General features: G+C 48.4%; 1 protein-coding gene across 1 annotated transcript in view; it reads right to left on the bottom strand.

The window, feature by feature from the left end:
* Nucleotides 1-14287, bottom strand: part of ABL1 (ABL proto-oncogene 1, non-receptor tyrosine kinase) — a 119393-nt gene extending 105106 nt beyond the window's left edge. Inside the window, exon 1 of the mRNA XM_053282551.1 lies at nucleotides 12877-14287. Coding sequence (XP_053138526.1) covers nucleotides 12877-13012 — 136 coding nt within the window. The 5' untranslated portion in view covers nucleotides 13013-14287. The remainder of the gene's footprint in view (nucleotides 1-12876) is intronic.
* Between the last annotated feature and the right edge of the window lie 2597 nt (nucleotides 14288-16884).

The raw sequence follows: 16884 nt of genomic DNA, 5'->3' as shown, positions 1-16884 counted from the left end.
AGACTAGAGAAATGTCAGAATGAGGCACCATCAGTTTTCCCGGTTTCAAGACTGGGGTGGGTGGTGAGGAGAGATCCAGTGTGGTGTAGTGGTTAGAGGGCTGGACTACAACTGGAGAAACCCGTTCAGCCATGACACTCACTGGGCGACTCTGGGCCATTCACTTATCTCTTCGCCTAACCTACCTCATAGGGTTGCTGTGAGGATAAACTTAACCATGTACAACACTCTGGGCTCTTCAGAGGAAGAGTGGGAAATAAATGTAAATAAGAGCAACATAGGAACATAGGAAGCTGCCATATACTGAGTCAGACCACTGGTCCATCTAGCTCAGTATTGTCTACACAGACTGGCATCGACTTCTCCAAGGTTGCAGGCAGGAATGTCTCACAGCCCTATCTTGGAGATGCTGCCAGGGAGGGAACTTGAAACCTTCTGCTCTTCCCAGAGCAGCTTCATCCCCTAATATCTTGCAGTGCTCACACATCAAGTCTCCCATTCATATGCAACCAGGGCGGACCCTGCTTAGCAAAGGGGACAAGTCATGCTTGCTACCACAAGACCAGCAATCCTCTCCGAAGGTAGGCCAAATGTTAGGCTTTTAGTTGAATTTGTATTGACTTCAACTGCGTTTTGTATACCATATGTTTTCATGTTTGTTTTTAAACATTGGGTTTTCTTATTTGTTTGTGGACCACCCTGAGACTTGTGTAACTGACAGTTTAGGAAGGAACATAGGAAAACCGAAAGCTGCCATATACTGAGTCACACCATTGGTCTGTCTAGCTCTGTATTGTCTTCATAGACTGGCAGCAGCTTCTCCAAGGTTGCAGGCAGGAATCTCTCTCAGCCCTATCTTGGAGATGCTGCCAGGAAGGGAACTTGGGACTTCAATGCTCTTCCCAGAACGGCTCCATCCCCTGCGGGGAATATCTTACAGTGCTTAGACATGTAGTCTCCCTTTCATATGCAACCAGGGTGGATCCTGCTTAGCTAAGGGGACAAGTCATGCATGCTACCACAAGACCAGCTCTCTTCCTCCAGACCAGCTAATAAAATAAATAGTCTGGCATAGCCACACAAAACCAATTCAGGCTTACAGCATCTGCGACTCACGACCCTGAAGGCAGCTTGCTAGCTGTGGACTGCAGACAACTGACCCTCTGCCTGACTCTGTTTCTTTCTCAAGGGGGGGGGGACCACACTACAGGGAGCTAACCAAGCCCCTGGTCGGTTCCCAGGCATAGCAGTGGAGCTTGAGCTAATAGATGCAGAGTATGGCACCAACTAGCTGTAAAAAAAAAAAAAAAAAAAATAGCTTGGAAGGTCCGTTTTCTTTCCTGCATCACTCGCTTTGCAAAAGCGCTCCAAAACAAGTCGAACCACAGGAGCAGAACCGGGCAGCTGAACACTATATATACTGAACACAGCACGGTCCATTTACAAGGCGGTATATGCCCCTTAGTCTTGAGTGTGCAACTTTGTTTTAACAGCAACGCATGCTTGAAATTCAGCTGCTGGCAATTCCAGTTGGAAGTGTGTCAAGCGGCACTGTATTAATAATTGAGATCGAAAGATGCCTGCTTGACTGACTTCAATCCTCAGGCGCCCCTGCCCCACCAAAGGGCTCTTTCGCCTGGGGGTGACATTTTGCAGATGCACTTCCAGATCCAGCTTGAGGGACAAGGTGCCTTGAAGCACCCAGGACACAAGCGCATGGTCACGAGCTGAGCGTGCCTGGGTGGCTCTAAGCTCTTCCGACTGCGCTGGGAAAGCAGGAGCGGGAAGGCACTGGGGGCCCCAGAAACAACGAAGACATGATGGCACCCCTCCAGAAGTCATACAGACCCCAGGACAGTGTAGCAAGTTCCAAATGGCCCTCTAGGAAGGTTCCTCAGAAACGTATGCTTTCGAGCTCACCCTTCCTCTTTTTCTTCCCCATCATCACCCACTTTATCCTCACAACGGTCCTTTGAGATCAGGTTGAGAGGCAGCAATTGACCTAAGACCGGACTGCAGATGCTGAATCACAACTCCCATCATCCCCAGCCACAGCGGCCAATCGTCCAGAATGGTACAAGTTGAAGTCCAACATCTGCAGGACGGCCAAAGTTGTGCAGCCTTAGCTGAAGGGTACCTACCTAGTAACTTTTGTTGCTGAGTGAGCGAATGAATGAATGAATGAATGAATGAATGAATGAATGAATGCAGTATTTTATTTCAGTATTTGACCAGTAAAGGAGGAATTTAACATATAAGATATATAAAGCACAAGAGCTGGTCTTGTGGTAGCAAGCATGACTTGTCCCCTTAGCTAAGCAGGGTCCACCCTGGTTGCATATGAATGGGAGACTTGATGTGTGAGCACTGCAAGAGATTCCCCTCAGGGGATGAAACCGCTCTGGGAAGAGCAGAAGGTTCCAAGTTCCCTCCCTGGCAGCATCTCCAAGATAGGGTTGGGAGAGATTCCTGCCTGAAGCCTTGGAGAAGCCACTGACAGTCTGTGAAGACAATACTGAGCTAGATAGACCAATGGTCTGACTCAGTATATGGCAGCTTCCTATGTTTCTATGTAACAGAACAAAACCTAGTAAACAAAATGCAGATTGCTACAATTAATGTCCTACTTAAGTAGTAATGTACCTACTTAAGTACCTACTTAATTGTTAACTAACAATCAGTATTACTGAAGTACCTACTTAACTACTGGTTAAGAGTTGCTATTGATTTTTTATTTTTATTTTATTTTTTGCATTAATTCATGACGGGCTTTGCATGTTGCCGCTCAATATTTAGGAGCACTGAACATAATAGTTTTGTTCTGGTTGAAAAGGAGGACAAAGACATAAAATCTATCAGAACAACCTGAGAATATCCTTTTTAAAAGGGAGGAATCACAATAAAATAAAGATCACAATAAAATAAACAGTGTAGTAAGACATGACCTCCCTTCTCAACCTCTCCAGAGCCACAAGGGTGTTTGCTCTGCATATGGAACTTTACAAAACCTACCCTCTAATACCGCTGTAGGGAGCACATTAAGAGGTGCCAAGGAGGACGCTTTCCGATGTTTCAGTACTATGAGCGTATTGAAGCAATCTGCTGGTTTCGTGTTCAGCTCTACTCTTCATAATAGTCTGTTACGGAAAATGGAACTTAAATCGTTTTGGTGTTCAACATCCAAGAGGTGCTGCCTGAGTGACAATCGAGCTTGTTCACAACTCACAGAGATCAAATGTCCTAATGAGAACCCAGAAGACTGGAGTTTTTGTATCAGGGGCACTTCCACGCTGTCTGATAGGCACCAAACTATGCCTGGTGAAGGGGAAAAACTAACTTCGACCAAAAGTTGGAGAGATCGAGCCAGGCCCTAGTCTCAGGCTTTGGGAGTCCGGGCTCAAGGTGCAGGACTACACTGGAGACCCAACGGGATACTGGAAAGACTGCCTTCAAAAATTTTGGTTGTATATAGACTCCAGCGGTGTAAAGTTGGAGTATGGCCCAGGTTGTGCACCATACAGAAAAGGGTTTGACCTCAAACAGTTTGATCGCTACCGGTACATTCTCTTGGACAGAAGATGTTCAAAATGGCCACGGCACTCGTACGGACCGATTGAGTTACATGATCTATCTGGGCTTTCCGTCTGCCAATTGCCTGGAAAACTACCCCCAGGTATTTGAAAGACTTAACCTGTCCGATCTTATTTCCATCAATAGACCATGACTTATCATTGGCCTTTTAGCAAAACCCCAACCTTTGGGGTTTTTAAAAACAGTTTATCATCAGGCATTCTTCACAACAATATGTAGAAGGTTCCAAGTTCCCTCCCTGGCAGTATCTCCAAGACAGGGCTGAGAGAGATTCCTACCTGCAACCTTGGAGAAGCCTCTGCCAGTCTGTGTAAGACAATACTGAGCTAGATGGACCAAGCGTCAGACTCAGTAGATGGCAGCTTCCTATGTAAGGCCCTCTTAAGCCCAATGAGAGCTTGTGACAAAATGGCCTCATAAAGCAGCACAGATAGATGTTTACCTGCTAATTTGGGGGACGCAGTTCTGGAGCAGCCAAATTAACTAAAGAGTTGATATAAATGTTTAACAGAAGCGGGGGGGGCAAGTATAGAGCCTTGCTTTACTCCTTTCTGTGTTGGAACAAGGCTAGTCAGTTGCCTCAACGGGTTACATCTAACTCTCAAGTTCGTGTTTTCATACAGCTTATAGATATAATAAGAAGGAGCAGGTGTCATTATTATTATATTATTATGGAAGTCCTGCGCATATGAAGATAACAAAAAGGAACATAAACTCTGGCCAAAGAAATGCAAGGAGACAACAAGGGAAGCAAAAAGAGAGTTTGAGGAGCATAGAGCTAGAAGTGTCAAAGGAAATGACAAAAACTTCTTTAAATATATCAGAAGCAGAAAACCTGCCAGGGAGGCAGTGGGACCCTTAGATGATATGGGCACGAAAGGGATTATTAAAGAGGATAAGGCGATTGCAGAGAAGCAACTGTCTTCACAGCAGAGGATACTGAACATATACCCACTCCAGAACTAAGCTTCTCAGGCTTGGAGGGTGAAAAACTGGGCCAATTTGAGGTGACAAGGGAAGATGTTCTAAACTGTTAACCAAGATCACAATCCATCTTCCTTCCCCCCACAACCCCCTACTTCTTTGAGTTCTATGGAGGCTGTGTGCTCTTCTTCTGCTCCCACGCAGGAGACATCTCCCTAATACACTGCCACTTTAAAAGTAACAGGGAGTCAATTTGGTGAGGTGAGGAGGGGAACTCTCTTGTAAGTCAAATCTTCAGAAAAGTTGGTGCCATTTTAAGAGAAGGAAAACAAAGTCGTTACTCCCCACCCCCAACTCCTGTTTCAACTTTTAAAACAGTCCCTAATTAAGAAACTTAAAAGAGCCCCCTAATTAGGTGGTGTCAGGAGAGAGCTTCGTCTTCGGGAAGACATTTCAAAAGGAAGCAGAGAGAGAGCTTAAAAACTCATTATTAAAGCAGGCTTGAGGTTTGAACAATTTAAATTACACCCACAACGCAATTCTGGGATCAGTATATTTTGCACGGAGACATGGAAATACTGCAGAATGCTCCTTTTACTCAATACCACTGGCCTTTTAAATCTAGAGCTTGCCGAAATGAGATCAGCAATGACAATGTAGAGGAGATAAATGAGGTTTCTTTATAGGGCAGCCCAAATAATGTGTATCTTTAAAAAGGGGGGGGGGACACCCAGGGTTAGGTAAAAGTGTTTGCAGCACCGAATGCTAGTTTTTGGGGATATTTTTTTTTAAATGGAGAAAGATGTACTATAATTGATGCACCAGGAGAAAAGTCACTGCCTGCCAACCTAAGAGGCAGAAGTTCAATCACTAAGAGCAGGTAGTGTCAAGAGAGATATTCATCATCAGGAAGACATTTCAAAAATAACGGCGGGGTGGTGGTGGATTTAAATACTCTTCATTACACAAGGTTTCAGGTGAATAAGGGAGAGCAAGAGGCCAGTCCCAGAGACATGGGTGCATGTCATCAGCTTTTTCAAAAGGCCCCCCCTGAGAGTTCACTCAACCCCTCTTGTTATTACAAAAAGAAAGCTTCAAGTCCACAAGGGCACAGAGATAAGCTTAAAAAAGAAGATGACCCAAAGGAACCAAAAAGTCCCGAAAGGGTGAGAGATGGTGAAGGGAAGAAAAGGAGCCCACCAGGCTAGAAGACGCAACAATTAGCCCACACAACAAGATCACGGCAAGGGAAGAATGCAGTTTTAGCGCTAGCAGCTGGAGAGTCCTGGGCCAAATCTGGGAAAACAACCAGTTGGGTGTGGAGCAAGAAGTCTCTGTTGGAGCAGACCTGTCAGCTGGCCACTTTGGGGAGAGGATGCAATTAAGATCCACAAATGGTTTGTTAGACATGGTTAATTTAGCTTTTTCGGCTGTTTCCTCTTATCATATTATACTTGTATGCAATCGCTTCTATAATTGTTTTCTTATATCTCTGTATCAATATTTACACTTATGTGTTATAGACACTTTTTTTAAAATTATGACACATATCCTTCCTTCAAAGAGTTCAGGGTAGTGTACATGATCTTCCTCCCCACTTTTGTCCTCACAACAATCCCGTGAGGCAGGTCTGGAGGCGAGATTGTGTGTCTCACCTAAAGTCCTGCCGTGGGTTTCGTGACTGATTGGGGAATACCAGCCCCCCAGCACTAGTCTTAACGCTCTTAAGGTTCTTTTCATCGGGGTCTGAGTTGAAACCTGTTTATCTGACCAAAGATTGTAGTACGCTGAAATGAACAACTCTCCTCATTGACACATATGAAGCTGTAAAACTTAAGCCAACCCATCTATTTATTACTTATTATTATTATTATTATTATTATTATTATTACATTTATATCCCGCTCTTCCTCCAAGGAGCCCAGAGCGGTGTACTACATACTTAGGTTTATTCATTTATTTATTTAATAAGCAGCAGCAACCGAGGTCTCCCAAGATGCTTTTTACTAGAGGTGCTGAGGATTGAACCCAGGACCTTCTGTGATGTAAAACATGCTCAACCACTGAGCTATGGCCAGGCCCTTCCTTTTCACTGCCTGGGTTTACCCTTTCTCCAAATAACCCCACTTGCTTTCTTATTAAAATGCTCCATGTCTGCACAAAAAAGAGCAGAGGCTAGCCTTAAATTCTTCATACACCGGTCCAGTGAAGACCTCTAGTGGCCGACAAAAACTATTACAGGATTTTGAAATGTACTTTCAACCAAAAAGGAGCGTCTGCTAGTCCGCCCGTCCCGTGTCATGACCTGGACGACAGGTTGTAGCTGTTTCAAGAGGGGGCTAATGGATTCAGGAACACAAGATGCTACACGCTGCTGGCTCATTAAACAGGAGGCATCGCCGTCAGCACAAATGGCTTTCGGAACGTGTGCAACTTCCACCAGCGGAAAGGGAAATGTCTTGCTGGAAACTTGAACCACCTCCAACTTGAAGCTCTTGTCCTGCCCTCCCTTGCTTGAGAATTTCAAATATTTTAAGGGGGAGGAGAAGAGCAACATCTATTCCATGGACAATGAATTGCGAGGGCTTGAGAGTGCTGGTCATCCGGCCACCTCTCACTCATCCCCTTGATTGCCGAGACCAGACTGTTGCAACACCATTACTGAGAGAAGTTAAATGGATGCATAATTGGCCTTTAGTCCAGGGCTGGGCAAACTTGGCCCTCCAGATGGTGTTGAACTACAACTCCCATCATCCCCAGCCACAGGAAGCGGCCTTCTACTGAGTCAGACCATTGGTCCTTCTAGCTCAGTATTATCTACAGCAGACCTGCTCAACTTAGGCCCCTCAGCTGTTTTTGGACTACAACCCCCATCATCCTCAGCCACAGTGGCCAGAAGCCAGGGATTATGGAAGTTGTAGGCCAACATTTGCAGGAGGGCTGAAGTTTAGCAGCCTTGATCTACACTGACTGGTAGCAGCTCTCCAAGGTTGCAGGCAGGAGTCTTTCCCATCCCTGCCTGAAACATAGGAACATAGGAAGCTGCCATATACTGAGTCAGACCCTTGGTCTATCTAGCTCAGTAAATGTCCGAGCTCAGAGGACATTTAAAACTTAGTTTTCCCCAAATAACAAGTTTTTTAAAAAAAAATTAACAAGGGATGGGCACGATGTACACCATAAATAATAGCAATTTTTCGTTACCAGAAAAGGTGCTAAACACTTTTTTAAAAGAATAAATGGTGCACAGAAAAATCCAAATAACTGTAAAGACAGACAGATTTCATTCTCCCACCACTATACTCCCTAAAATCCATTGTATTTTTAAATGCATGGTAACAGAATCACCTTCCACTGTAATGGAAATCGCCTCCCTGTTATGCACAGTACAACAGAAAGTGCTAGGGGTGTGCAGAACATTCTGCAGGTGGAACATTCCGCCTTGAAGCAGGCTGTTTCGAGTGTTCCAAGCTCGAAACAGAACACCCTTTTAAAAAGGAGCCTGTTTCGAGCTTGGAACAACCCGTACCGAGGCAAGATGTCCTGACCCATTCCGAGCACCATTCTGGAATCCAAAATGGTGCTCTTCTGGCCTCGGCGTACCCGTGCTGGCCATTTGCATGGTCTATACCACCACACAAATGGCCATCGTGCATGTGCAGAGGCCAGAAGAGCACCATTTTGGAATCCTAAATGGCGCGCGGAATGGGGTTGTTCCATCCCAACCAACGGCTCGCCTAGTTGTTCCAACGGAACAATCCATGGATTCTGTGTTCCGAGGTCAGAATGAAAATGCAAAATTTCTTTCAAGCACACCTCTAGCAAGTGGCCAGTCTTCTAAATTTGATCACCAATCAAAATATCATAGCCAGTGTTCTACATTTAACTGCAGTAGGCAATCTCACCTTGACCACAAGCTCACAAGGGCTGCGAATCCTATGGACAACGTAGCTGGAAACAAGTTCTCTTGAACAACCTTCTCAGCCCTGGGAATGTGTGCTCCCCTCCTCCCATCCCTGCATGAACATCTGCTTCCTTTCTATCTTAGGAAAAGCCAAGATGAGTGATTTTGGACATCGCAACCAATCTCAGCTTATTCCTGCTTCAGAGAATCCAAGATTTGAAACTGAGTTCGACCCTTGGGTTCTCTAAAGCAGGGATTCTCAACCTTGGGCCCCCAGATGTTGCTGGACCAACTCCCATAATCCCCAACCAAAGGCTACAGGGGCTGGGGATTATGGGAGTTGAAGTCCAACAACATCTGGGGGCCCAAGGTTGAGAATCCCTGCTCTAAAGCAAGTAGGTTAGACTAAGCCGAGATTGGTGAATGTGAATTCAAAATGTGCACTGTGTGAAAGACAAAAGCCACTTACAACTGTAGCTTTTACATCTCAAAATGGACAGAAGCATGATCCAAGAGCAATTTGACGAACGTGTCTTTTTTACCACCAAGACACACATTCCAGTGAGACCTTGGAAGTCACTCAGCTAAGCGTGCATCTTAAGTCCTAGGCACACATCCATAAGAAATAACCTCGGAAGAGGTTCCAAGAATCAGCCCAACCAATTTAGAAACTAAACTCTCTGTTGTTCATATTTCAAAGGACGCCATCCGCTGAAAAACCTCGTCAATTTCAAAACCACTTTCAGATTCACTGCCAATGTCAGGGTGAGTCACTGGGACCAGAAGGATATTGGCAGGATAAAACCTCATCAGACCAATTTTTCTTTTTTTAAAGTATCTCCGCAAGGTTGAAGCAAGGGGACACAAGTCTCAGAGGCAAAAGGTCACAGCCAGGACATCAGTTTGACTGGGTAGGCAAACAGGAAAGACAATCCAGAGTCAGAAAGAAGCCAAAGTCAAAAGTTCAGTCTGCTACAAGAAGCAGAGCTAAAGCACGAGGACAAGGAGGCAGGCAGTACTGGACGTTGTTAGCAAGCATCAAAGGAAAAGGAGCCAGGCACCAATCCCATTGCTCTAGTGCAGGGATTCTCAAACTTGGGTCCTCAGGTGTTATTGGACTTCAACTCCCATAATCCCCAGCCTCAGTGGCCTTTGGTTGGGGATTATGGGAGTTGAAGTCCAATAACATCTGGGGACCCAACGTTGAGAATCCCTGCCCTAGTGAGACAGAAAACAACCTGGAAATGCTGATGGTCAGCCAGGTTCACAAAGCAATAGCAATCAGGTACACCATTGGTCCATGGTGCTCAGTACCAACCTCACTGACTGGCAGGGGCTCTCCCGGGTTTCAGGGAGGAGTCTTTCCCAGCCCTACCTGGAGATAAAGTAAAGGTAAAGTGTGTTGTCGAGTCAGTGTCAACTCCTGGCGACCACAGAGCCCTGTGGTTGTCTTTGGTAGAATTCAGGAGGGGGTTACTATTGCCATCTTCCATGCGGTGTTTTTCATCATCATCATCATCATTTATTTCTATATTTTATATCCCGCTCGTCCTCCAAAGAGCCCAGAGCGGTGTACTACATACTTAAGTTTCTCCTCCCAACAACCCTGCGAAGTAGGCTAGGCTGAGAGAGAAGTGACTGGCCCAGAGTCACCTAGCAAGTCTCATGGCGGAATAGGGATTTGAACTCGGGTCTTCCCGGTCCTAGTCCAGCACTCTAACCACTATACCACGCTGGCTCTCATCTTCCTATATAGCTGCTGCCCGATCTAGGTGTTTCTGGGAAACATGCCAGTGGGGATTCGAACCGGCAACCTCTGGCTTGTTAGTCAAGTCATTTCCTCGCTGCGCCATTAGGTGGCTGTCTCCTACCTGGAGATACCAGGGACTGAACTTGGGACCTTCCACATAGAAAGAAGATACTCCATCACCAAGCGACAGTCCTTTCCCCAGGTGAACCCAAAGTCCTCCAGCTCACGTCTGCCCCATAATCACAGTTTATCCCATTCCTCAAGACGACCATATGTCTCAAAGGAAGGTAATCTGCAGGTTATCTACCCCAGTCCCTTACTGAAAGAGCAACGTTTTCTGCCAACAGAATAATCACATGGCTGACGTGAGAAACAGAAAGCAAAACAGGATCACGGTGCCTCCTCTCTGCAGGATACAGTTTTTGTTGAGTGAGATGGATCCAACAAGAGGACATGCCACATACACTTAGCAGTGGGGAATTCCTCCACCTTTCCTCCTGAGCCCTTTGAGGAAAAATTCCTTCCCATCCTCTCCAGCATTCGATATGCCATCAAGATCCCCCACCAACTACCCAAACCCTGCACACAGCAAGAATATCTCCTTCACACCCAACCACCAGCTTTGTCTGCAGCTACCTCTGATCCTTCCAAAGGAGGAAAGAATCACCAGGGAAGGAAAGGAAGGGGAAAGAAGAGAGACAGGTGTGCTGCTGACGGATGCAGACTCTTGCAAGCCACCTCGCAGGGGCTCATATGCTTTGTAGTGATGTTGGAAGGCGTCCACTTGCCTTCTGGAAGGCATGGTCCCCACAGAAGCAAGGAACTTTACATCAAAATCTGCTTGGATACCAGGGGCATAGCGACCGTTGGGCAAGGGGGACAATTGATCTCCTGTCCCCAAGGGTCTGGCGGGCCCCCAAGGCTCACCCTCAGCCACGGCGCCCCCATGCTCCCTCCTGCACCCAGCCGACGAGCAAAGCACTCGCCGGCTAGGAACACAAGGCACACCACTCTACTCTCTACCCAGCGTTTCACGCTGGCTGGGGAGGGATGGACTCTCCCCCTCCCCGCGCCCCGGCACTGGCCCCATCCCCTTGCATCTGACATCACATGTAGGGGGCGTGGCTTGGGGCGTGCATGCGCTTCGCACACGTGAAGGAACACCCAGGGATTTGACACCCCCCCCCACTCCCTTGCTGGATACATTCTATTAAAAAATCATCACTCAACACCTTGCAGTATCACTCAGCGCTTCCTTCCTTCTAATGAAGCTCTTCTAAGAAACACTTTTTCTAAATAATTCAAACATGGTCTTTTTGGGTCACGATCATACAGCAAAACAATGGGCTGCAAAATATTCTTGGAAACCTGGACGCTTTTGCAGGGGGGCGGGATTGATTGTCGGTACGATACAAACGGAGGGTAGGCTTTTCTGAGGACAAGTTGTCACCCGCTGCAACGCACAGGCACAAGAGGCACACCTCTCTAGAACCCATGCTGGGGTGTGTGTGTGTTCTAGAGGCGCCATCTCTGTTCACTTGAGGGCAACAGAGTAACCCTCCAAGGGCCTGCCCTTTGCCCCACGTGGTGGGCTCAGGGCACACCCTAATAACCAGGGTGGATTTGATTTAAATCAAACTGATTTAAATCACGATTTAAATCACTAGCAGGGTGGATAAAAATTAAAAAAAATCCAATTTAAATCAAAAAATCTGATTTAAATCAAAAAAATTGGATTTTTTTGATTTAAATCGGATTTTTTTGATTTTTATCCACCCTGCTAGTGATTTAAATCGTGATTTAAATCAGTTTGATTTAAATCAAATCCACCCTGCCTAAAACACACAGGAGAATTCTGTGCCATAAGCAGGGTTGTCAGGGAAGATGCACACAGGGAATCTTCAATGCACAGGTCGATATGGAAAGCAGTCCACAAATACAGGGAGCATGTAGTTAGTTAGTTGTTTATTTACGATCTTAGATCAAACATCAACAGACACAGAATATACACAGTAAAGAGAGAAAACAAAAACGGAAACAAAATCTAAAATGTTATCAATGTACTTGATAACATTTTAGATTTTGTTTCCGTTTTTGTTCTCTCTCTTTACTGTGTCTATTCTGTGTCTATCGATGTTTGATCTAAGATCGTAAATAAACTAACAGGGAGCATGTAAGACACTGGTCTGAACCTTTCTTGTATCCAGTGGCATGATCTACAAAGTCAAGTTCCTTATCCAAGGTTCAACACAGAAAACATATACCAAAAGAAACATTTATGTCAGCTGTCAGAGGTCTCATCCTGACCAGTACTTATAAGCAGCACATGTGACATGATTCTGGCAGCACCTCCACCACAATCTCAATATCAAAACTCTCAATTACCCTAGTATATAACAGGATCCCCATCAGTGTCCCCTCTTAACAGGGATTCCGAGATGTCGAAGACTACAACTCCCAGAATCTTCAGCTCCAAGGGCTTTTGCTTGGGGATTCTGGGAGTTGTAGTCCACAACATCTGGGAATCTCTGTTAGAGGGAACACTGGTCCCCATACTCCATCCAAGGAGCACTTTATACAAACTTCTAATTATCCAAAGATCTCAAGCAGAGTCTGCCCAGGAAATCTGCTGTGTTTGCAAACACGGATTAAAGTACTGAATACATGGGAGAGGACATATAAATGGAAGACAGATGAAGTGACTTACCGTGTTCCAGAAAGACATTGCAGGGGGTCCCTCCATGCCTGGAGGTCTCCTTCCTCCCTGCTCCTTTGATGAAGGGCAGGACAGGCAGACTTGGCCTCCGTGGGTCCCCAAGAACTTTTCCAGGCTGCTGACCCATAAAGAGGTATCGAGAGGCAAGTTTTCCCAAGACAAGACCACTCTGGTCCTCCAGGCTGGCAAAGAGCTCCACAGGAGGTCTGTTGTCTGGGCGAATCCTTCCAGAGACAAGATCAGTGACGGCTCAGGGTTCGAGTCAGAGACCCAGCACCTTTTCAGCACCGTGGTGACAATGTTCATTTGGCAAAGAAACTGAATTCGAAGTGCCACTTAGTCGTTGCAAAAGTCACACACCAACACAAGTTCCCACGGTTCAAAGTTGCCCCGTTTTTCACTAGGCGAGTCACCACGAGCTCAACTTATACTGGAAACAAACTACAGAAGGCTCACCCAGGGCAGAGAGAAGCCATCCCGCTGAAAATGGGTACCAGTTTTTTTCCTCTCTTGGTCCTTTTGCATAGCATCCACGTATCACAGGCCAAACTGACAAGCATTTGGCTTCAAGTATTATTCAAGTCTTGAGAAGGGTCTCGGGATCTTTGCTTTCCCCCCCAAAAAAATAAAGACAAGGCAAATAAAGAGTTCAAAACTTCAGAGGTTCCATCACAGGGTCTGAGGAGAAGAGAACATTTCAGTGGAATGCGCAGTCTCATCCAAAGTCTAAATGTCCCATGCATAGCAAGTTATCTGCTATCATCACCACTGACACCTCTCTGACGTTTCGGTGGAAGTCAAATGGGTTAGTAAGTATATGGCGATCATCTTGAAGAAAAGACCTAAGAGAGTCGTGTCAGTCCTCAAAGTGGCCTTGCAAACTAGAACAGCCGCAGCACCTACACGAGGGTTAGAAAAACACGCCTCTGAGCTGCTCCTCACGGTTCACATACGACGCAGTGCTCACCCAATGCAGGATAGTCACAACTCCTGGACGGAGGAGAATAGTCCAAATCTGCTCTCCAGGAGGAAGGTTTCTGCACTGGAACCAGAAGCGATCGAAGTGGGGTGACAGAGTTGGCTTCATCCCAGGTTAGTGCTGCCGGGATTTCTTGGGGTATTCATTGGAAGAGGATGCTTTGAGTCACGGAAGCAGAAAGAAGGCACAGAGACCCCCGTCAGACTCGACTGCCCCTCTCATGTGGGCTTCAGAGAGTCCACATTATTTTTCTAGGGCTGGGGTGCATGTCCAGCTCTGGCATGACAAGAGTGCAGACCCAACCTCCCTGAATCTACAGAAGTTATTCCAGCCAAGGGGGACGGCAGGAGAGGGAGTCTGCGTGAGTTAGGTGCAATCCTACTTGGTGGGACAGGGTGGGGAAAGGGACGGGCGAAAGTGATGGTGGGCGAAAGTGATGGCGGGCGGTATATATGGTGGGTGGAGGGAGGCAGGACTGCCTTGGGTGGAAATCAAAGTCTTCGGGGAGTGAGGGGTGGGGGGGTGCACACACAGCCCCAAATACAGATCTCTAAATGCGGGGGACGTTATTCTACAGCCCCGGGGGGGGGTCTCACCCTTGAGAGGGGGGGATGGCCAGAGAGAGCCCCCCCACCCCAGAACAAGAGTTCTGCTTCAGGGGGGCAGCCCAGGGGGAATCCCCTCCCTCGCTTCGCTTCCTCCCTCCTCCGCTCGCTCCTGGGGGGGGGGGGGAGAGAGAGCGCTCCCAGCAGGCCCGAGGCCACGGGGATGGGCGGCCAGCGTCTAGCCTCCTCCTCCTCTCCGCGGCGGCGGCGGCCCCCGGCGGTCTAGCCCTGCCGCCCACCCCTCTGTCTCTCCGGGGCTGATTAACCCCCCAGCTGGGTAGCGGCGGCAGCCATGATGGGGAGGGAACCGGCGCCGAGGGGTGGGGCACGCAAGGCCGCCGGAGGCGGAGAGAGGCGGGCGGAGCGCAGCAGCCCGGCCAGCTGCAAGGGAGCCGCTGCACCGCTGGCTAGGAAGGCGAGCCTGCCCCACCGCTCGGAGCGAGCGACCCCGGCTGGTGGTGGCCCGGACACCAGCCGGGTCTCCTGCAGAGAGAGCTCAGCTGCTCCCGCCGCCTGCGGCGCTCCGGGAGGATGGCGCGCCGCGCGGCTGCAGCACGGACTGCCGGAAGCAGCAGCAGCAGCCCCGCGCCCGGATTTCGGGGAGACCGACCGGCGCGGCTTCTTTCTCCGCGGCGCCTGCCGCCAGAGATGGGACCCACCTGGCTGCTGGGAGGACGCGGGGGACCCGGCCCGCTCTGCCTGCGAACTGCGGGCGCTGCTCGGCGGCCCCGGAGCTAGGCTAGGGCAGGCCGTGGCAGGCTCACCACGGGAGGACCAGCTGCTGCTGCTGCTTGGAACCGAGTCGGGCCCTGGCTCCCTCCAGCTCAGACTGGCAGAGGTGGCAGCGGTCCCTTCCCCACCTGGGTCCCTCCAGAAGTTGCTGAGCTCTCCCAGCAGCCCCATAAATTGCAGCTAGGAATGGTGGGAGTTGTAGTCCAGCAACCTCTGGAGGGACGGGGCGGGGGGGCGGCTCTAAAGGGTTCCAGCCGGCAGGAGTCTTCCCTACTGGATGCTGCTGCCAGCCCGCGATTGAACCTGGGACTTCCTGTATGCCAAATAGGTGCTCTTCTACTGAGCTGCGGTCTCCCCCCCCCCCCGCCTCCAATTTATGAAGCTGCCCTTATATTGAGTCCAGCCTCGGTAGACTCAGGGTCTGACTCAGTATTAGGCAGCTTCATAAATTGGCAGGGCCAAGTACTACTGGGTCGTCTAGCTCAGTAGACCACTCTGGCCGGCAGCGGCTCTCCAAGGTTCCAGGCAGGATTCTTCCCCAGCCCGACCTGGAGATGTTGCCCCGGGCATTGTGTGTATATGTGCTCTGCACCCTTGACTAATTGCCAGTGTGGTGTAGTGGTTAGAGTGTTGGACTAGGACCGGGGAGACCTGAGTTTAAGTCCCTATTCCGCCATGAAACTCACTGGGTGACTCTGGGCCAGTCGTGTATCTCTCAGCCTCACCTACCTCACAGGGTTGTTGTGAGGGCAACTATAACCATGTACGCTCTGGGCTCCCTAGAGGAAGAGCGGGATATAAATGTAATAAATAAATAAATGTATTGAGCCTAATTGTTGATTGAGCCCGTGTGAAGCTTCAGCCAAATCTGAATACTCCACACAGTCCCCCGGGCACCATGAGGAGATGAGCATTCCTACCTTGCGGTGCTGCACTTTCCCCAGTGCTGGGGGGCTCATTTAAGGGAGACCCAGCCCTCTTGAGTCCCTGCATCATCTTGGAAGGTAAGCATGTGTGTGTAGCCCTTCCCAGTGCCTTCCCCATAGAGCTCTCCAGAGAGGGCTCTCTTAAAAGGCCCTCCAGCACTGAGGAAAACGCAGGACTGGGCAGAGGTCAGCACACTGGGAAATGGCTCTCACATCACACGGAAGAGTTTTTGCCCAAGTGGCCCCTGCCTGGGAAATAGTGAAGATCACGGGATGAGGATATGGGAAGCCAGGCTTGGCCTAGCTTTGAACTCAGAGCAGGAATCGTTTGTGGGCCAGACTAGATGTGCTGAGGAGAGGAGAGCTGGTCTGATTGATTGATTGATTGTCATCAAGTCGGTGTTGACTCTTAGCGACCACATAGATTCTCTCCAGGATGATCTGTCTTCAACATGGCCTTGAAGGTCTCTCAGTGGTGCATTCATGGCTGTCGTCATCGAGTCCACCCACCTCGCTGCTGGTCGTCCTCTTCTTCTCTTTCTTTCCACATTCCCCAGCCTTATGGACTTCTCAAGGGAGCTGGGTCTTCGCAGAATGTGTCCCAAGTATGATAGTTTGAGCCTGGTCATTTGTGCCTCGAGTGGAAATTCTGGATTGGTTTGTTCTATGATCCATTTCTTTGTTTTCCTGGCTGTCCATGGCCTCCTCAAAAGTCTTCTCCAGCACCCAAGTTCACAAGTGTCAATACTTTTTCTAT

This window comes from Hemicordylus capensis, chromosome 17 (assembly GCF_027244095.1).
Source record: "Hemicordylus capensis ecotype Gifberg chromosome 17, rHemCap1.1.pri, whole genome shotgun sequence".
Classification (NCBI taxonomy): domain Eukaryota; kingdom Metazoa; phylum Chordata; class Lepidosauria; order Squamata; family Cordylidae; genus Hemicordylus; species Hemicordylus capensis.
Note: the sequence above shows the minus strand (reverse complement) of the source record. Positions and strands in the feature narration are given on the sequence as shown.